Source organism: Mobula hypostoma, chromosome 27 (genome assembly GCF_963921235.1).
Source record: "Mobula hypostoma chromosome 27, sMobHyp1.1, whole genome shotgun sequence".
In the NCBI taxonomy this organism is placed as follows: domain Eukaryota; kingdom Metazoa; phylum Chordata; class Chondrichthyes; order Myliobatiformes; family Myliobatidae; genus Mobula; species Mobula hypostoma.
In genome coordinates this window covers 2,103,972-2,126,022 of record NC_086123.1, presented here as the reverse complement: position 1 = coordinate 2,126,022, position 22,051 = coordinate 2,103,972, and the positions used below count along the sequence as shown (strand labels likewise).

At 41.0% G+C, this 22,051-nt stretch overlaps 1 protein-coding gene across 2 annotated transcripts in view; it reads right to left on the bottom strand.

Annotated features, from left to right (window-relative positions):
• Positions 1-22,051, bottom strand: part of LOC134338347 (oxysterol-binding protein 2-like) — a 362,830-nt gene extending 340,779 nt beyond the window's left edge. For both annotated transcript variants that reach the window (XM_063034118.1, XM_063034119.1), the window contains exon 1: positions 21,799-22,051. In XM_063034118.1, coding sequence (XP_062890188.1) covers positions 21,799-21,962 — 164 coding nt within the window. In that variant the 5' untranslated portion in view covers positions 21,963-22,051. The remainder of the gene's footprint in view (positions 1-21,798) is intronic.

Genomic DNA, 22,051 nt, shown 5'->3' with positions numbered 1-22,051 from the left:
AGTTCAACATAAATTTATTATAAAAGTACATATACATCACCATATTCAACCCCGAGATTCATTTGCTTTCAGGCATTCATGGTAAATACAAAGAAACCCAACAGAATCAATGAAAGATGACACCCATCAAGATGGACAACAACAAATACGCAAACAACAACAAACTGTGCAAATACAAACAAAAATAAGCAATAGGTATGAAGAACATTGGATGAAGGGTCCTTAAAGTGAGTCCATAGGTTGTGGGAACAATTCAATGACAAGGCAAGTGAAGTTGATTGAAGTTATTGCCTTCGGTTCAATAGCCTGATGCTTGAGAAGTAATAACTGCTCCTGAACCTGGTGGTGTGGGTCCTGAGGCTCCTGTGCCTTCTTCCTGATGGCAGCTGTGAGAACAGAGCATGGTCTGGATGCTGGGAGTCTTTGAAGATGGATGCAACTTCCCAGCGACAGCGCTTTACCAGTGATGGACTGTGCTGTATTCACAACTTTTTTTTTTAAATCGGATTTTCCCTTCAAGCGCATTAATGTTTCCATACCAGGCTCTAATGCAACCAGTCAATATACTCTCCAACACATATCTATAGAAATTTGTCAAAGTTTTAGAAGACATGCTGAATCTTTGCGAACTTCTAAGGAAGTAAAGAAAGTAGAGGCGCTGCCAGAATCAGAATCAGCTTTATTATCACTGGCATGTGACATGAAATTTGTTAACTTGGCAGCAGCAGTTCAATGAAATACATAATATAGAAGAGAAAAAATAATAATAATAATATTTAAAAAATAATAAGTAAATCAATTACAGTATACGTATATTGAATAAATTTTAAAAAGTGCAAAAAGCAGAAATACTGTATACTAAAAAAAGTGGGGTAGTGTCTAAGGATTCAGTGTCCATTTAGGAATCGGATGGCAGAGGGGTAGAAGCTGTTCCTGAATCACTGAGTGTGTGCCTTCAGGCTTCTGTACCTCCTACCTGATGGTAACAGCAAGAAAAGGGCATGCCCTGGGTGCTGGAAGTCCTTAATAATGGACTCTGCCCTTTTGAGACACCACTCCCTGAAGGTGTCCTCGGTACTTCGTAGGCTAGTGCCCAAGATGGAGCTGACTAGACTTACAACCCTCTGCAGCTTTTTTCGGTCCTGTGCAGTAGCCCCTCCATACCAGACAGTGATGCAGCCTGTCAGAATGCTCTCCACGGTACAGCTATAGAAGTTTTTGAGTGTATTTGTTGACATGCCAAATCTCTTCAAACTCCTAAAAAAGTATAGCTGGTGTCTTGCCTTCTTTATAACTACATCAATATGTTGGGACCAGGTTAGATCCTCAGAGATCTTGACACCCAGGAACTTGAAACTCCTCGCTCTCGCCACTTCTGATCCCTCTATGAGGATTGGTATGTGTTCCTTCATCTTACCAACCTGAAGTCCACAATCAGCTCTTTCGTCTTACTGACGTTTAGTGCCAGGTTGTTACTGTGGCACCACTGTACTAGTTGGCATATCTCACTCTTGTATGCCCTCTCGTCACCACCTGAGATTCTACCAACCATGGTTGTATCATCAGCAAATTTGTAGATGGTATTTAAGCTATGCTTAGCCACACAGTCATGTGTATATAGAGAGTAGAACAGTGGGCTAAGCACACACCCCTGAGGTGTACCAGTGTTGATTGTCAGCGTGCAGGATATGTTATCACCAATCCGCAGAGATTGTGGTCTTCCGGTTAGATTATGAAGACACGCAGTCCTCTTTTATTGTCATTTAGTAATGCATGCATTAAGAAATGATACAATATTTCCTCTGGTGTGATATCACAAAACAAAGGACAGACCAAGACTGAAAAACTGACAAAACCACATAATTATAACATATAGTTACAACAGTGCAACAATACCATAACTTGATGAAGAAGTCCACGAGCACAGTAAAAGTTCAAAGTCTCTCAAATGTCCCACCTCTCACGCAGACAGGAGAAGGAAGAAAAACTCTCCCTGCCATGCCCAACCACAATCCGTCTCTGAGTCATCCAAAAACTTCGAGCCCCCGATTCAGCTCTCCGACACCGAGTACTGAGCGCCATCTCTGTCCGAACGGTTCGACCTCAATCTTGGTCGCCAACAGCAGGCAAAGCCGAGGAATTTGAGGCCTACCCTCCGGAAGATTCCCGACCACACAGTAACGACAGCAGCGAACGAGCGTTTCAGTAATTTCTCCAGATGTTCCTCTGTGCTTTCACGCCCCTCTCTATCAAATCAGAATTGTCCACGGTCCCTATTTAATGGATACAATATCATTTTTCACCGGAGGGCTGCGCACGTGCTGCTCTCTCTCCTCTCGCCGACTAGGAAGTCAAGGATCCAATTGCAGAGGGAAGTACAAAGGCCCAGGTTCTGCAACTTCTCAATCAGGATTGTGAGAATGGTGATATTAAATGCTGAGCTATAGTCGATGAACAGCATCCTGACACAGGTGTTTGTGTTGTTCAGGTGGTCTAACGCCATGTGGAGAGCCATTGAGATTGCGTCTGCTGTTGACCCATTGTGGTGATAAGTAAATTGCAATGGGTCCAGGTCCTTGCTGGGGCAGGAGTTCAGTCCAGTCATGACCAACCTCTCAAAGCATTTCAACACTGTCGATGTGTGTGCAACTGGGCGATAGTCATTAAGGCAACCCACGTTATTCTTCTTAGGCAGTGGTATAATTGTTGCCTTTTTGAAGCAAGTGGGAATTTCTGCCTGTAGCAGTGAGAGGTTGAAAATGTCCTTGAATACTCTTGCAAGTTGCCTGGCACAGGTTTTCAGAGCCTTACCAGGTACTCCATCGGGACCTTCCACCTTGCGAGGGTTCACTCTCTATAAAGACAGCCTAACATCAACCTCTGAGACGGAGATCGCAGGGTCATTAGGTGCAGCAGGGATCTTCACAGCCTTGATTGTGTTCTCCCTTTCAAAGCGGGCATACAAGGCATTGAGTTCGTCTGGTAGTGAAGCATCGCTGCCATTCATGCTATTGGGTTTTGCTTTGTAGGAAGTAATGTCTTGCAGACCCTGCCAGAGTTGCCGTGCATCTGATGTCACCTCCAACCTCATTCGAAATTGTCTCTTTACCCTTGAAATAGCCCTCCAAAAATCATACCTGGTTTTCTGGTACAGGCCCGGGTCGCCAGACCTGAATGCCACAGATCCAGCCTTCAGCAGACGATGTACCTCCTGGTTCATCCACGGCTTTTGGTTTGGGAACGTACAGTAAGTCTTTGTAGGCACACACTCATCCACACAGGTTTTAATGAAGTCAGTAATAACTGCAGCATACTCATCCATGTTCTCCTTGTACTGGCACTTGCATGTTGGACGCAGGACAGGTCCTCTGAAATGATAACATTGAGAAATTTGAAGTCGCTGACCCTCTCCACCTCCGATCCCCCAGTGAGGACTGGCTCATGGACTTCAGCTGGTTACAGTCTGCATTAATAGCTTAAACAAAGTTGCTGATTGTCATACAAACAAGGTTCATGATGATAAAAAAGAGGTGGGAAAGTATACTGGGGACAGTCTTCAATAGCATTTAAATGGGTTTAATGTTTTAGACACATACGTATGTGAGGCAAGAGCATAATGAAGGAAAATGCAAGGATATCCACCTCAGCAGATGAATACAAAATTATTTTAACCATTGTGAATCTAATGGTGGCTTCCCAAAAAGATCTGAATATCCTCCTGCAAGAAATATTGATGTGGAATTGTGATATATTTGGACTTTACTACAAAGGGAAGCAGCAGCAAAATAAGAAAGCTTTAATGAGATCACAGCTGCAGCTCTGCTTAGTTTTGGCCTTCTTATTTGAAGGAAGGGTTCACAGGCGTTAGAACAATATAGAACAAGTTCACCAGATTGACTCCTGAAATGAGGGCATTCCCTTGAGGACATACTGAGCAGAATGAGTCCATTACAGTCTGGAGGTCAGAAGAATGACAGTCAACAATGACATAAAAGAGAATATCTGTACTGGAAATGCTCAGCAGATTTTCATTATTTTTCAGTAGCCTTAATAAAACTCAAGATAAATGCTTTAAAAATTGTGTGGAGGAATAAGGGAGTAAGAAAAAGAACGTATTACTTCATGATAAGAGATAAGTCCCTCAAAACTAAAATGAATTGGAAAGTCTTTTAATAAACATCTGTGACTCTGATATTTTCTACACAGACAACTCTGGTTGATCGTTCTTTAAGTATATTCAAAGCTGAAATAGACAGGCTTTTGAACTATAATGGTTAACAGATTAGGAAATTAACTACATCTCCTATTAAGAAACAGGAGGAACTCAGCAGGTCAAGCAGCATCTTTGAGGGGGGAATGAAATTGCCAACACTTTGAAGTGAATCACTGACAGTTCCTGACCTCCCGCAGATGCTGCTTGAGCCATAGTTCCTCCAGCACATTGTTTCTTCCTCCAGCACGTTGTTTCTTGCTCCAGATTCCACGTTGTTTCTTCCTCCAGATTCCACGTTGCTTCTTGCTCCAGATTCCACGTTGTTTCTTCCTTCAGACTCCACGTTGCTTCTTCCTTCAAATTCCACGTTGCTTCTTGCTCCAGATTCCACGTTGCTTCTTCCTCCAGGTTCCACGTTGTTTCTTCCTCCAGATTCCACGTTGTTTCTTCCTCCAGATTCCACGTTGCTTCTTCCTCCAGATTCCACGTTGCTTCTTCCTCCAGATTCCACGTTGTTTCTTCCTCCAGACTCCACGTTGCTTCTTCCTCCAGATTCCACGTTGTTTCTTGCTCCAGATTCCACGTTGTTTCTTCCTCCAGATTCCACGTTGCTTCTTGCTCCAGATTCCACGTTGTTTCTTCCTCCAGATTCCACGTTGTTTCTTCCTCCAGATTCCACGTTGTTTCTTGCTCCAGATTCCACGTTGTTTCTTCCTCCAGATTCCACGTTGTTTCTTGCTCCAGATTCCACGTTGTTTCTTCCTCCAGCACTTTGTTTCTTGCTCCAGATTCCACGTTGTTTCTTGCTCCAGATTCCACGTTGTTTCTTGCTCCAGATTCCACGTTGTTTCTTGCTCCAGATTCCACGTTGTTTCTTGCTCCAGATTCCACGTTGCTTCTTCCTCCAGATTCCACGTTGCTTCTTGCTCCAGACTCCACGTTGTTTCTTGCTCCAGATTCCACGTTGTTTCTTGCTCCAGATTCCACGTTGTTTCTTCCTCCAGATTCCACGTTGTTTCTTCCTCCAGATTCCACGTTGTTTCTTGCTCCAGATTCCACGTTGCTTCTTGCTCCAGATTCCACGTTGTTTCTTCCTCCAGATTCCACGTTGCTTCTTGCTCCAGATTCCACGTTGTTTCTTCCTCCAGATTCCACGTTGTTTCTTCCTCCAGATTCCACGTTGCTTCTTCCTCCAGATTCCACGTTGCTTCTTCCTCCAGATTCCACGTTGCTTCTTGCTCCAGACTCCACGTTGTTTCTTGCTCCAGATTCCACGTTGTTTCTTGCTCCAGATTCCAGACTCCACATCTGCAGTCACTTGTGCCCCTATTAAGAAAAAGCTCTGAGTAGGTACAAAGCCGGATTCCCATGCAACAATCTTATTCTTCAATGACGTTTGTGAAGAGACTTATACTGGATTGAATACAAAAATCAACAATATTTGTGTCTCCCACTTATCAACTTAGTTTACAATTATTATAGCATTATACATATTCTGGATTCCAGTACAATTCCTGGGCACAACACACTCCAACGTACCTTGCTTCCTTCGACAAACTGTCCTGCAGATGACTTGCTCCAACAAGTTGTATGTAGTCCTGAATCACTGTACTATCCACTGCATGATCCAACGTGTTAGAACTAATCCAGAAGTAATAGTGCAATTGGCATCATATTCAATCTGAGTGGGCTGATCGCCCACATAAACCAAAACCAAAAGAATGAACATACTATTATGATTCTCAGATATGTGGCAATGCATTGTCTGTATAATGAATTGCTCTCAAATACATTGCAGGAGCTGGGAAAGTATTTTGCGTATAGAAACATACACATTAACAAAGTGAACAATAAGCAGCTAATCGATTCTTTGATGGTTTATGGTCGAGGGAAGATCATGGACCAGAACACTCCAAAAGCTTCCTGCTTGTTCTAAACTGTTATGGAATTGTTAATACAATGACACCATCAGCAAAGCACCAGTCTCTCTGTACTTGATGAACACAGACGTGAATTAACACCTTGAATCCCAGGCTGCAACCTGAACCTATAACTTTGTGACTTGTTAGCAAAAATATTACCAACCTATCATGCTGACAATAAAATTACTTCAATCCGCAGTTACCATTGTTAGAAATACATCTGTATTTCTTTCAAACACCTTCTTTCTACATAAACACCACATCAAAAGAAGGACAAAAAACAGTTTAACTTACTACCTCAAAGATCAAAATTCAAAGTAAAATTTATCAGCGTACAAACAGTACACGACACCACACACAACCCTGAGATTCTTTTCAAAAACAAGGGAAAAGCTGCAGATGCTGGAAATCTAAGCAACATATACAAAATGCTGGAGGAACTCAGCAGGTCAGGCAGTTTCGAACACACACAAAATGCTGGAGGAACTCAGCAGGCCTGACCTGCTGAGTTCTTCCAGCATTTTGTGTGTGCAGCAAATCTATAGAACAGTAATTGTAAACAGGATCAATGAACAACAAAGTGTGCAAATACAAATATAAATAATTAGCAATAGATAACGAGAGTGCTTTAAGTAGGACCATCGGTTGTAGGAACACCAGAAATAGAATTAGTCTAGTTATCCCCTTTTGTTCAAGAGCCTGACAGTTGAGGAGTAGGAACTGTTCTTGAACCTGGTGGCACAAATCCTGAGGCACTTGCTCCTTCTAGATTATGAGAACACTCAGTCCTCTTTTATTGTCATTTAGAAATGCATGCATGCACTAAGAAATGATACAATGTTTCTCCAGAGTGATATCGCAGAAAACAGGACAAACCAAAGACTAACACTGACAGAACCACATAATTATAACATATAGTTACAGCAGTGCAAAGCAATACCATAATTTGATAGAGAACAAACCATGGGCACGGTAAAAAAAAGTCTCAAAGTCCCCGAGTCGATCGACTCTCAAGTCCCCAATAGCAGGCGGCAAAAGGGAGAAACTCCCTGCCATAAACCTCCAGGCACCGTCAACTTGCCGATGCCTTGGAAGCAGCCGACCACAGCCGACACTGAGTCCGTCCATCCGAAAACTTCGAGCCTCCGACCAGCCCCTCCAATACAGCCTCCCGAGCGCCATCCTCTGCCGAGCGCCTTCGACCGCTCCCCGGCCGCTGAAACACGCAAAGCCAAGGATTTCGAGGCCTTCAGCTCCGGAGATTCTGGTTACCACACAGTAGCAGCAGCAGCGAAACAGGCATTTCAGAAGTTTTCCAGATGTTCCTCCGTTCTCTCACGTCCGCCTCCATCAAATCAGAATTGTGCACGGTCCCCTACTTGACAGATTGCAGATATCATTCACCAGAGAGGCTGCGCGTGCTGCCGTCGCGTCGCCATCTTCTCCTCCCGCTACCTCCTCCTTCTACCTGATGACAGCAGTGAGAAAAGAGCGTGGCCTAGGTGGTGAGGATCTTTGATGATGTGTGCTGCTTTTCTACAGGAGAAGGAAAATATGACCCAGAGCTCACTGGAGGATCAGAGGTGGACAGGGTCATTCACGTAGATGTGCTCCATTGTTGGGAGGGCTTTACCCGTCACGTACTTTTGCAGCATCTTCCACTTAAATGCATTTGTGTTCCTATTCCAGGCCGTACTGCACACATCTAGAGAACTTTGCCAAGGCTGTCGGTGACATGCTGAATCTCCACAGAATCCTGAGGAATTAGAGGTGTTGTTGTGCTTTCTTTACAATTATATTTGTATGACGGGTCCAGGACAGGTCCTCTGAGATAGTGATACCCAGGAATTTAAAGTCACTGACCCTCTCCACCTCTGATCCTTCGATGAGTAATGGCTTGTGGTTTCCATCTCCTGAAGTATACAATCAATTTCTTGGTCTTATTGAGAGGTTGTTGTTATTACACTACTCAGCCAAATTTCCAGTCTCCCTCCTGTATGCTAATTCGTTAGATCTGTGCCGACATGGCAGCTGAACCTTCATTATATTTTGTTCTACAAAAAGCTGGAAGTGGAAGTAGAGGGTGCACAGGTGAAGCAACTTTGCAGTATCGGAAACGTCAGATATTAAACCAATGTCCGGATTTCTGCTCAGACAGGCATTAAGAAGAAACCTCTTCTACACTACTTCAAGAGTAAGAGAACTATCACCAATGGTTTAGCCCATCTCTTTACATGGTTAGTAAACAAATTATTCTTCACAAGGGTAGAGGGGAACTTTAAGGGATATTCTCAGAACTGGAATATATCAGCTCTGAAAAAAGATTGAAAAGCCCTGTTTTGTTTTCTCTGGGACAGTGCAAGCCGACAGAAGATTTAATTAAGGTATAAGATTATGATGAGTCAAGAATGAAATGTAGGGGCAGAAATGCTTACCATATTTAAACAACACTTGGATGTGATTGACAATACTAGAAGCTGGGAATAGATTGCCTCTCTTTCAATTGGCATACTTTCTACAATATGTCCATTGTCACATGATTGTTTGATGAGAACTTTGATCTGTGCAGATCGACTGCAGCATTTGCTGTATTATGAAGACGACCACACTTAAAAAGTACTGACTGAAGAGGTTAGGAGAACCTTAACACATTTTGCAGGATTATGAAATTCATAATGCATGCCCAAACATGAAAGCATTAATCTGAATGGTAGATTTAATTATGTATAGAAGACAAAAAGTTGAAGAGTAAAAGAAAGCAAACTAAATTTTATTAAATATTGTCTTGGGCAACTGAAATCAAAACAAATGAAGAATAGCTAATTTTTAGCTCCCACAACGGCTGACTGGCAGTAGCTGACATTTACAATAACTGCCGCATCTGTTTCCAGGATAAGACTTTCCTTTCCAGGATATCAAAGATATCCTTCTTCTTCAAAAACAGAGATTTCCTTTTTCCACCATTGACACTGCCCTCACCCACATCTTATTTACCAACCATCCACATTCACCCCATCTTTCCTCCGCCTTAACAGATCCCTTGATGCTATTGGGGCATGGCACCGATGTTCTGAGTCTGCAGTTTGTGGACTGGACTAACGAATACTGAGCTGAACTGAATATGGATTCATTCAATGTTGTGTTTTATCTGTTTTCGTTCGTTCTTTCTTGTTGCAATTTTTTTGCACATGGAGCAGCTGATTTTCTTGTTGCCGTTTGTAAGATTTGGGATTCTTTTGTGCATGGGGGGGGTTGATATTCTTATTGCCATTTGTGCAATTTGTATTTTTATATGAAGGGGGATTGATACTCACTTTTGAATAGGTACCATGATTTTCTTTGTTTTGTGACCATCTGTGGAGAAGATGAATCTCAGGGCCATATCCTGCATAAATAATTTGATAATAAATGTATATTGAAAAGGGCTAACAATATCTTGCAGGATCCACTCATCCTGCTCATGAACTGTTTGTCCCACTCCCATCAGGGAGGAGGCTACACTGCATCCACGCCACGCCCACCAGACTCAAAAAGGCTGCTTTCTCCAAGCAGTAAAGCTGATCAACACATCCACCCACTAACCCACCCCTGAACCATCTCTATTCTATCATTTCCTGTCAGTCTCCTTATCTATAGACACTTCTGTGCCTCACGTCATTTTATGGACATACATTATACTTAACTTTACTGTCGCCAAACAATTGATACTAGAGCGTACAATCATCACAGCGATATTTGATTCTGCGCTTCACGCTTCCTGGAGTACAAATCAATAGTAAATAGTAAAAATTTAAATTATAAATCATAAATAGAAAATAGAAAATGGAAAGTAAGGTAGTGCAAAAAAACCAAGAGGCAGGTCCGGATATTTGGAGGGTACGGCCCAGACCCGGGTCAGGATCCGTTCAGTAGTCTTATCACAGTTGGAAAGAAGCTGTTCCCAAATCTGGCCATACGAGTCTTCAAGCTCCTGAGCCTTCTCCCGGAGGGAAGAGGAACGAAAATCTATCACATAAGCTATCTTATGTGTTTATATTAATTGCATTATTTTATCATGATTGTGTTCTTTATCATATTGTGTTTTTTTTTAAACTGTATTGAATCCAGAGTAACAATTATTTATCTCCTTTGCACTTGTGTACTGGAAATGACATTAAACAATCTTGAGTGGCATTTTTAAAAAGCCACCTGTACCATTGTCATCGTGCTCTCCTAGAATGCATTTCTGCACACATTACTCCTCATTGAACCTGATTGACAGATATCGTGATTGCTGATTGGTTGTCCATTATATCCAATGATGGCAGTTGGACTTGTGTAGCTTTTTCAATGACGTTGAAATTGCACAAAGACACCAGTGCAGAAGAGATTTTAAAGTGGAAAAGTTGCTGATCTGGGGCAGTTGCATTCTCTTGACCTTGGAATCCAGGTCCAATGGTATAAATAGTCATCACAACTGGGGTCTTCCTTGGTTGCAGTGGATCACCATGACCTCTTCTGTATCTTGTCACGCCTTTCATTCTGCACAAAGCGTTGCAAAACCACTTTCCAGGGCATTGAATCTTACTGTTGATCTCATCCATACAATTTACAAGGCTTATGGTCCTATAAATTCTTGCTACTGTCAATGGTCCACAATATGCAGTGGATACTCAGTTTTGAGCTTTCAGGTGCATTCAGAGTTTAAAAGCAAATACTGTATGTGCAGCAGTTGAAAATCTAAAATAAAACCAGAAAATGTGGGAAATATGCAGCTCAAACCAACGTTTGTAAAGAGAAAAACTGGAAAAAAATTATTCAGACTGAATATGTTTTATCAATTTACTTTATTTTGCCATTTTAAATCCCAAAACTACTACATTGGGATTCAAACTTTGGTTTCTGGATTCTTAAGCCCCATCCCTACACTATTAGTCCAATAATTTAAACACTGCACCACTATGTTTTTGGAGATTGCAGCTTGACCGATCCTAGATGAACAATGAAACACAACTCACTACCTGTGAAAAGCTGATCTTGGCAAGGATTCAGTTGGATTCATTTCTATGAACTGACCTTCCAGCCTACTGACCGTGCACAGAAACTCTTCTTTTCCTCCTTTATTGTCACAAATGTATCAATATTCCACTAGTGCTACCTTGAATATGTTTGCCCTGAGGATAAAACTGAAAATCAACAACCCACTCTATTATCACAATGGCATATCAGTTGCACAATTAGGGGTTTAGACAATGAGGTTTAGATAATACCCGTGCAACTCAGAGATATTTAGCCAATAAACTCAAACCCAAAAGGATCTTTCGAAAACATAAACTCATGTTTCACGTGCTTGCTGATATCATAGAGCTAAACCTTCCCAACAATTCTCTCAACCCTCCCCACTTAATAAACCTCTACCATTTAACCCAGATCAACATACAATGAGTCTTCCTTTGTTTCAATCATGCTGAATAGGCAATGCTAAAGTAAGGACAAAAGGAACCAAGAAATATATAATTTTATTTTTATATGGCTGTTTTCATAATTTTCTCTATAAAATCTGCCTTGCATTGACAAATTTAAAAGGAGCTAAACAAGTAATGGATGGCGTATGAATCCGTAGTGAGCCATATAATGACTGGAGCCCTGGCAGTACATGTATCATATTATTTATGCAGAGTGTAACTGCTCACGGATATGATGGTCCATAATTGGCTACAATATTAAAGTATAATATCTGTCCTCAGCATGTTAAATAACATGAGACACCCATTTGTTGAATTTTAACTACCTTCATCACCTGAAGAGCAGAACACTATCAAAATCCAGGTACAGTATCAGACATATCAAAGATTATTATCACTGATGACAAGAATAATATCCCAAACAAAACTTGAGATTAATACACCAATATCAATCTAACCGTTTAGAGAAGAGAAAAGAAATCAATAAAAGAGTTAATGATTCAGGTCAATAATATCACATCAATCCCAAATATAATTACGTTTGACTTTCCACGAACACTACCAATCCTGATTACTTTCAGCATTTTCTAATTTTCAACCACACAAGTTTGCTCTGCTATTGAATAGTAAAATTTACGTATACCAAAGGCAATGAGAATCTCATTGATTTTTTTCTTACTATGTCTCTGTTATAGTTCTTTCCTATTAATATAACCATGTTCCTCTTTACAAAATGCAATACAAATAACTTGCTAAATCTTATGCTATGCCTCCATGTCTGTGAAGCTCAGTTTTAGCCACGACACCAATCTCAATTCTAAACTTCATTCCAGCAGACGGTTTGTCAAGCCCTCTCGCATTTCTGACGCAGTTCCTACAAAAGCAGTTTCGTTTTACCTTTTCTCATCTTCTGAATTTTTGGAATGGCAACTGCCTCTGAAAGCAGAGTCCAATAATTGATTTAATGGGCACAAGATGGTAGATGATAATGTTGCAATCATCTTTATCAATAAAAATTACCTTTTACTTTTAACATTTTCAACATTTTAGCAACAGCTTCTTCCCCTTCACCCTCAGATTTCTGAATGGTCAATGAACCCATGAGCACTACCTCAATATTTTTTTTGCTCTCTATTTGCACAGTTTATATATAACTATATTTAATTATGGTACATTTCACTTATCTCATCGTAATGCTTCTGAGCAACAATTTTCACGTCAGTGCTAATAAATCTGATTGTGGTTCTTTTCAAAAGATCAGCCTAAAAACTATGCTTACAACATAAACATCTAAGCCACATATACCACAACAACAGTTTGTTAAAGTCAATCTGGCCTCAACATTACTGAAATCAATAGCAAAGAATAAATCAGTGGATTCCAATTTTAAAAACTTCCCAGCATATGAAATCTGCCAACTTCTTTCCCAGGACGGTTGCCCAGATGGGAGCACATCTTTTAAAGCACTGGCAGCAGTTTAAGGGTTTTAATCCTCCTCACCATGGTGCCAAGCATCTGCTAACCTTCCATATCAGCTAATCAATCTTCATGTGGCTCTCCTTAGATATTGATCTCTCTATGCAGCCCAACTTCTCAGCAGAATCTTCCCATCCATGCTTTGACAGGCGGCCCAGGCATTGTATGCTGGCCATTCAGGCTACCTGGTCCTAGGTGGCGGCATTTGGATTCTGGAAATAGTGAGAGGCAAGCAAAGGACTGTCAGTAATCTCCTATAATCTCTTCCTGAAATGTCCACCCTTCAAAACGGGCTTCTAACTGCAAAATGGCATCTTGCATATTGCTTTCTGGAATTAGTCCACGTTGTTGTGAACCAAGAAAAGCAATACATGGTATGAAAAAATTAGCCAGACACACAGGCCAGGCACATTCAAGTCTCTCCTACTCTTTCTTCTTTTGAGAAAATTTAACACACTCACTTAGATATCACAGAGAGGATCACTTAAAGAAATATGCACTATCCCACAAAGCAAAACAAAGTTAATTGTATTTAATGTTTGTTATGACTAATCTGAGAAGCCACATCCTGACACGGTCAGAAGAGTAAGAAGGTCATAAATAAAAGCATGCTGTCTGCTGTCACTTCGGCTCAAGAGTCCAGGATGGAATTAACAGCAATACTTTTGGTGTCCCAGCAGCAACTCCACATCAGAAACTAGGGCCTAAACTGGAAGGATACGAGAACTTGAAGAATGTATCAAGATAAAATGAACTGAGATACAAAGTGTATTTCAGCAACACTAGCAGAACAAAAGGAACTGACACGAGTCCAGATATTTAGTTGTTTGCAAAGAAGAGATGCAACTTTTAAACAAATGCAGAGGTGACATTTTGTAGCTCCACATACACAATCTTAACATTCGGGTCCAAGAGTAGCCACCTTTGATCAGAAAGCCTTAAATAGCCAGGGGCATTGCCAATCCACCAGCAGGGGGTGTTGCCGATCAGAAAACTGCCCAGTGGTCTTTGGAAGAGCCAGCTCATTCAACAACTTGACCTTTGTTCCATATAAAACAGAAAAGTCAGTTATAACAATATCACGATAACTTTATTATTCAAATAACATTACAATGCTTCACACAGGTCCACCCTTCCATCCTTTAGAGATCATGTGGGTCCACTGAAAAACTTTGAACCAGTCTATCCTATCATGTACCCTATAATTGGATAACAATACTGGAAAACAAATTTTTCAAAAATGTTGCTTCCTCATAAATTTTTTGAAAGTGATGCTTCCGCAGAATTTTTTTGGTTATCATAGACAATAGACAATAGGAGCAGGAGTAGGCCATTCGACCCTTCGAGCCAGCACCACCATTCACTGTGATCATGGCTGATCATCCACAATCAGTACCCTGTTCCTGCCTTCTCCCCATATCCCTTCACTCCGCTATCTTTAAGAGCTCTATCTAACTCTTTCTTGAAAGAATCCAGAGAATTGGCCTCCACTGCCTTCTGAGGCAGAGCATTCCACAGATCCACATCCCACTGTGTGAAAAAGTTTTTCCTCAACTCCGTTCTTAATAGTCTACCCCTTATTCTTAAACTGTGGCCTCTGATTCTGGACTCCCCCAACATCGGGAACATGTTTCCTGCCTCTGGTGTGTCCAATCCCTTAATGATCTTATATGTTTCAATCAGATCCCCTCTCATCCTTCTAAATTCCAGTGTATACAAGCCCAGTCGCTCCAATCTTTCAACATATGACATTCCCACCATCCCTGGAATTAACCCAGTGAACCTACGCTGCACTCCCTCCATAGACCACTTGAAGCTGAACACAAATGTACTGCAAGTTCAGACCACTTGCATCATGTAGGGATTTGGAAAAACAAAAAAAATTAACTTTCATTGAATATAATGCATTTAATTGCATAACAGGGCTGAACTTTGCAACAGTTCAACTAAGCTAAAAATGTTTTGATGATTTTCATTTGTACTCAGTATCTGAGGCTCCTCGCTTAAGTGTCCAACCTTTCACTATGCTCATCACTGACGGCACCTAGATTTGCAGGGAAGATGTCTAAATGGGAATGGAGAAAATTAATCTTTAGTGACATGTCACACTTCATGGTTTTGTATGCTTGAAGAATGTTGTCAACCAGCTGCACGTAGTTAGGTGCTCAGAAAAATTTCAATAACATCTTTGAATGCCTTCCATGTGATTTTCTCTGGTCCCAGTAGAAGTTCTTCAAATTGTCTGTCATTAATGACCGGTTTAATTTGTGGACCACAAAAATGCCTTCCTTAACCTTAGCATCTGTTATTACGGGAAAAATCTGTCTCAAATATCAAAATCCTTTACGGAAACTTTTGTACCTGGTGACAACAAATTCCATCCTTGTTGTCTTCAACCCAATAATTCTGCTTTTGCCTTTGACAAACACAAGTCTCTGACCAGATCATTCAAGTCAGATCGAAATATCAAATGAGGCTTACTCAGCATAAGGTTCAAAATCTGTATCAGTATCATTGTTGTTTTCCGTTCCTGGCTTATGAATCTTTGTCTGCCTCCTCCAGACTCCATGTCCTGTTTTACTAAAGCCTGTCCTGCCATGCGGAATCCACCCTTGACAAGAAAGAAACTTTACAGCTTACATTGTGGGCAACAATTTAATTGACTTGAAATGTAAATTGAAATAACAAATATCAGCAATTTGTTAAAAAGTTGTGTGTGATTGGGAAATTTCAGGGTGATTTTCATGATCAGCAGCCCAAAATCTATAAGATACACTCAGAAGTATTCAGGAACCAAAATCTTTGTTGTCCAGCGCAATCAGAGACTTTCCTTAACTTTCTCCTCTATGTTTCTCTTAAGTGCACCACCACGAAGTACAGGTATAAACCAACAAATTTCCACTTACTCACCTCTAATTGCTATTCTTTAATCATTTTCCCTGATTCAGCCAAGCCATGAAATTAATCTTCACGCTGGGTAAGTCCAATGAAGGATACAGAAGGTTGCTCCATTGGATGAAAGGACTCAGTTCTAATCCCCGAAGCATTCCATTTCAAACACACATAACTTGGTGTTTTCAATTACCGATCATATCTGCAATCTAGGTGGCTGATTTGTTATTAGTCCAATTTAGTTTTCTTTCTAACCAAGGAATTTAAGCATTCAAGGCACCTCCTCAAATTATAAGTAAATTAACCCAGTTGAGAACTTCAGTACCTTTAAGTTGACATAAAGCAATGAGGGGACATTTATTCAAGATTGTGAAGGACAAGTTTCAAAAATAGATCAGAGAGGTCAATTACATTCAAAAGATTTTTTTCATGCCTATGTATCATTGTCAACTGGTCAGCAACTCAATTCAGTGCTGGCAAAGCAGCTTGAAACACAGCTTTTGTTCATTTACAATTCCTGCTTTTCTACCTAACAGCATCAGCTGACATCCTGGCTCAGAACCAGCAAATCTGGACACTGGATAGAGGCTACATAAACCAGTAACTACAACTGTTAGTTTTAGTTTGGCTCTTGGTTGAAACTCAAACTGGAAACAATGAAAGTGACCATGTGCTTTATTGCAGGTGGGGAAAAGGACGAGAAATAGAAAGTTCTTGTAATATTAAGCTTAACAAACCTTCAATTCAGATAGTTCACTCAGGTCAAAGTGTTATGAAGTGTCTCATCTTTAGTCAGTGATGGGGTGGGGGTGGGGGGATAGGAGGTTGGTGGCAGTGTACATGTGAGAGCAGTGAAATGGTAAATCAGCTGATGAAACATTGGTACAGTGAGGATAACCTTAGCAGCATGTTGCTTAATTCAGTTTACTATTCACATTTAATATCTCCCTGTCTAAATGGTTTAATTGAACCACTCTGCCCATGATCAACAAATGTAAGATTCACAGAAGTACTTGAAAATAGGACTCTTTTCTCATCAACGAGACAGCATACTTAATGTTTTAGACTGAAGAAATATTATTTATCCTAAGCTGTTGTACTACTTTTTGTTAACTCTACAAACATATCTTCTCTCATATATCTTAAACAAAAAAAAATGCATGCCAGAAAGCAGCCTCAAATAATGCCTGACCTGCTGAGTTCCTCCAGCACTTTGTGTGAGTTGTTCCAATAACTTCATTGCTGTTAGTACTGAATGAAACAACATGATATTGAATGTCTTAGAAACTTGAATTACAATCAAAATCCTTATTAGAAAGAGTAATCAAAGGTTTTATTTATTTCCCATTGTATGCCAGGATCTGTCACAGGTGGTGTGGATCATGCATACTTATCATGCAGTAACAAGAGCCACGACAGTCCAAGTTGCTTACACCAGTTGGACTAGTAATAAAATTTCACATCGACAGCTATATCTGGCCTATGTAAAGGCCAACGCGGGATTATTTGTAAATACACATTGATGCCTGCCTGACTATTTACGTACTGCCAGCATTTGTGTGCTTTTAAGTAATGAGCTGCTGGAAATCTGAAATAAAACAGAAAAGGCTGGAAATTCTCAACTTTGTAAGGAGCACCTGTGAAGGAAACCATGATCATATTGAATGCTGGGTGTGTCTGAGTCATCTACACATGCTCCTATTTTCTTTGGAAGGAGTTCATCATGGGATTTCACCATTAAATTTGATCAAAACCTCGCTATCTGGCCTTGTTATCTGTGACCCCCTACACTAAAGCCAATGCATGTTAAAAGAACAGGATCTCACCTTCCAACCTGTCACATTACAGCCTTATGATAATCAGTAATCCTAGCCATTGTTCCTACATGTTCAACTTTTATAGCAGGGTGAGCTACCTCAACAACTATTTTGCAATGGCACTCACATCTACCGTGATGAAGTGCTTTGAAATGTTGCTAGAATCAACTACTGCCTAAGCAAGGACCTGGACCCGCCGCAATTTGCCTATTGCCACAATAGGATTTATCCTGGGCCTAATACATTGATGCAATTACAAAGAAGGCACAGTAGATGCTATCTCACTGACTCTCCACTTGGCCTTGGATCACCTGGACAATAATAATATCCTCCAGTCCAAAATGTCGACTGTTTACTCATTTCCATAGCTGCTGCCTGACCTGCTGAATTCCTCCAGCATTTTGTGTGTATTGCAAAAATAATACCCAAGCCAGGCTGCTTTTTATTGATTAGAGCTCAGCGTTCAACACAATCATACCCTCAGTTCTAATCAACAAGCTTCAAAACCTGGGCCTCTATCTCCCTCTGCAACTGGATCCTCGACTTCCTCACCACAACCCGTGCAGGTCGGAAGTAGCATCTCCTCCTTGCAGCTTGCAGACAACAACACAGCTGCACCTCAAGGAGGTGTGCTAAGGCCACTACTCTACTCTCTCTACACTCACAACTGTGTGGTTAGGCACAGCTCAAACACCATTTATAAATTTCCTGACAACACAACTATTATTGGCAGAATTTCAGATGGCCTACTGGAACAAGATAGATCAGCTGGTTGAGTAGTGTCGCAGTAACAACCATGCGCTCAATCTCATGACCAAGGAAATGATTGTGAACTTCAAAGGAACACACACCAGTCCTCATTGAGGGACCAGCAGTAGAAAGGTAAGCAGTTTCAAGACCCTGGATGTCAACATCTCTGAAGATCTATTCTGGGCCTAACATGTTGATACAATTACAAAGAAGGCACCACAACAGCCATATTTCATTAGGAGTTTAAGGAGTCTTAGTATGTCACCAAAGACACTCACAAATTTCTATACCATGTACCATGAAGAGCATTCTAACTGGTTGCCTCACCATCTGGTATGGAGGAGCCATTATACACGATTGAAAAAAGTTGCAGAAAGTTGTAAACTTAGCCAGCTCCATCATGGGCACTAGCCTCCCCAGTATCGAAAACAACTTCGAAAGGCAATGCCTCAAAAAGACGGCATCCAATATTATGAACTCTTGTCACCCAGGACATATCCTCTTCTCATTGCTACCATCAAGGAGGAGATGCAGAAACCTGAAGACACACACTGAACGTATCAGGAACAGCTTCTTCCCCTCCACCATTAGATTTCTGAATGGACCATTAATCCATGAATAATACCTATCTTTTTTCCTCTCTGTAATGGGCTGGGTTAATCAGTCCCAACAATTCGAGTGGCCAGGAGATGTGGAAATAAGCATACAGGCACAACAAAGTAACTTAAGTGTAATTTCTTATTATAAAAAAGAAAGTACAAATAAACCACATAGAATACTACATAGCAAGTCACAAAGACTCTGGGCTTCATGTTCTTAGTCACCACTTGATTGTTGCTGTTGTCGGTGGAACTCTGATTTCTGGCCCTCTCGTGAAGCCACCCCTTAATCTCAAGCACTGATCATGATTTCCCGCCCCAGCTGAAGTCCAAAGAATTAATGAAAAATTCTTACATTTATACAAGCTCCACAAGTGTTGACACCCACAAGACAAACTCTTTGATTTTACATTAACTCTGCATGCTTACACCAAACAACACATCATTAACACAGCATTCAGCATACCCTCATAAATCAATTTAGACATCTTAATGGTCACTCCTCATTATCTTGTAGCACACAATATTCCTTGGACTTGCAATACATTAATGTTTTCAAACAAGCAATAAGCCTGAAGAAAGAATCCAGCTATCACCAGAAATTCACATTTTAATGGTTACTCATGGTTATCTCAGTGTTTAACTGACTTCACTTGCTGCAAGTTTCAGAAAGAGTTAAGTGGTCTTTTGACCTAACAGACATTCACTCATTGTTTTGCAAACAAAATCCAATATGCCACTATCTTTTTGCACTACTTATTGAATTAAATATTTTTATATATACTTATTGTAATTTCATTTTTATTGTTATGTATTGCAATGTACTGCTGCTGTAAAACAACAAATTTCACAACATATGCCAGCGATTCTATTTTACTGATTATTTCCAGCATTCTCCATTCTACTTTCAATATTCACGAGGTCTGATTGAATGACTGTAACCTGCAGAGTAGCAACATCCAGAAGAGAAATTGGTGCAGCAGACAGCTCCTGCTTTATAAAATTTAAAGTTATTCCTTCCAAGCCTTCCATTGCATCATTCCAAGGATTGTTGCCAAGTCATACTTCAATGTCTGCTTGGCCTTGAAAAGACAGTTAATGATATTCCTCTGCAGACCAATGGTAAAATTCCACACTTCTACCTAGAAGTCCACTCTAAAGTCAGTCTTCGAACACGACGATGATTTTAAAAGCAATGTTGTTTGATTCTTTTACTAGATAAAATTTGAGACCCTTCATCTGAATGCTGATGTTTATTTTATTAACCCTTCTGATTTTTCCATGTGGCATTAAAAAACATGACAAAATTAACTTTCAGTCATCTCCAAAGCTTAAAAGGTCACTTTTTTCCAGTATTTCTGTAAAGATTTCATTAGTTCAATTCTATGTTCTTTTCCAAAACATCTTCCCCTGCAATTCAAGACTTGGAAAAACAACAGTACATAGCAAGGTATGACCAGGGCAGTACTTCTAAACACATTCCCTCCATATTACATGCACCCTTCCTGATTTCAAGACATGGTACTGGATTCATCTTTTTGACTATTCTTCTGCGAGGAATGGATATATTTGTCATTCACTTGAATAAAATTGCAAATTTATTTTAATTTAGCTAACATTCCCAGTGCATATTGCCTTTCTTTCCATTTTAAAGCTAAAGATCTTAAGGATTAGATTTTTTGCCATATGTATAGCAAAACATAACCTGAGAAGCATCATTTGCATCAACAACCAACACATTCCGAGTATGTGCTGGGGCAGCTTGCAAGTGTTGCCATGTTTCCTGTGCCAACATAGCATGCCAACTAACTAACCCATATGTCTTTGGAATATGGGAAGGAAACCAGAGAACCCAAAGGAAACCCACAGGTCACAGAGGAAAAATACACACTCCTTAAAGACAGGAATGGAACTGAACCCAGATCTTGAAGTTGTAGTGTTACACCAACCACTACGCTGCCATGCTGCCCTGTGCTGCTTTAAATGTAACCATGTTTATAATTTGCCCCATGTCCCATCATTGACTGCTATGTTTTCATATGCCAAGGGCTTAAACTCCAGAATTCTCTACATCTTAGCCCAAGCCCTTAACAATTTGCTCCCTACGTATCTTGGCACCATCAGTCTCCAAGGTGAACCTACGCCAACCAAAAGTGGACTGACAGGAGCCTGCAACAGGCAGCCGAGGGTAGAGGTGGAAACAGATACCACCGTGGTGTTTAAGAGGCTTTTAGATAGAGACGTGAATATGCAGGATACAGCGGGAAATTAATCACGTTGAGGCAGAAGAGATTTACTTTGGCATCATTTTCAACGCAGATACCGTGGTCCAAAGTTGCTGAACTGTTCTATCTTGTACGTAAATTAAACCCGCACCTCAGGTGTCAGTTCATAGCCTGGTAGATAACGGCTTTTCCGGTGGCCAGCCAGTTACCTGCTAAATGTGATCAGGGATCTCAGGCTGATTTACTATATTAGAAGTTGCCAAATAAACAACTTGCTGATGAACTCCTTTTCAAATCATTAGAGTGAAATAAGAACTGCATGTCCCTAGCCCTAAGCCCCGAGGCGCACCACTTTGTTGTCTCATTTCAAGCGGGTGCCTCTCTAACCATGACAAAACGCCTCAGGTTTTACCCGTACTGCGAAGTTACAAAGTAAAGCGGGTGGACGTGCCCGGTTTACCTGTAATAGGAGAGGAGCCCATTGCTGAGCACGAACCAGCGGCGCTGGTAACCTTTCAGATAGTTGGTCCATTTGTGGAGCCAGCCTCTGCGAGTGTCAGCGGTGGCAGCCGGGGGCAGTGCGGGCCCCGCCGAGCCACCCGCCTCCCGGGGCAGCTCGTTCATGCCGCGGCCGAAGGGATGTCCGTGCACGGCGCCGAGACAAAGTCACCCACCGGCTGCGAATTCGGACGGCAGCCGGCGTCCCCATGAAA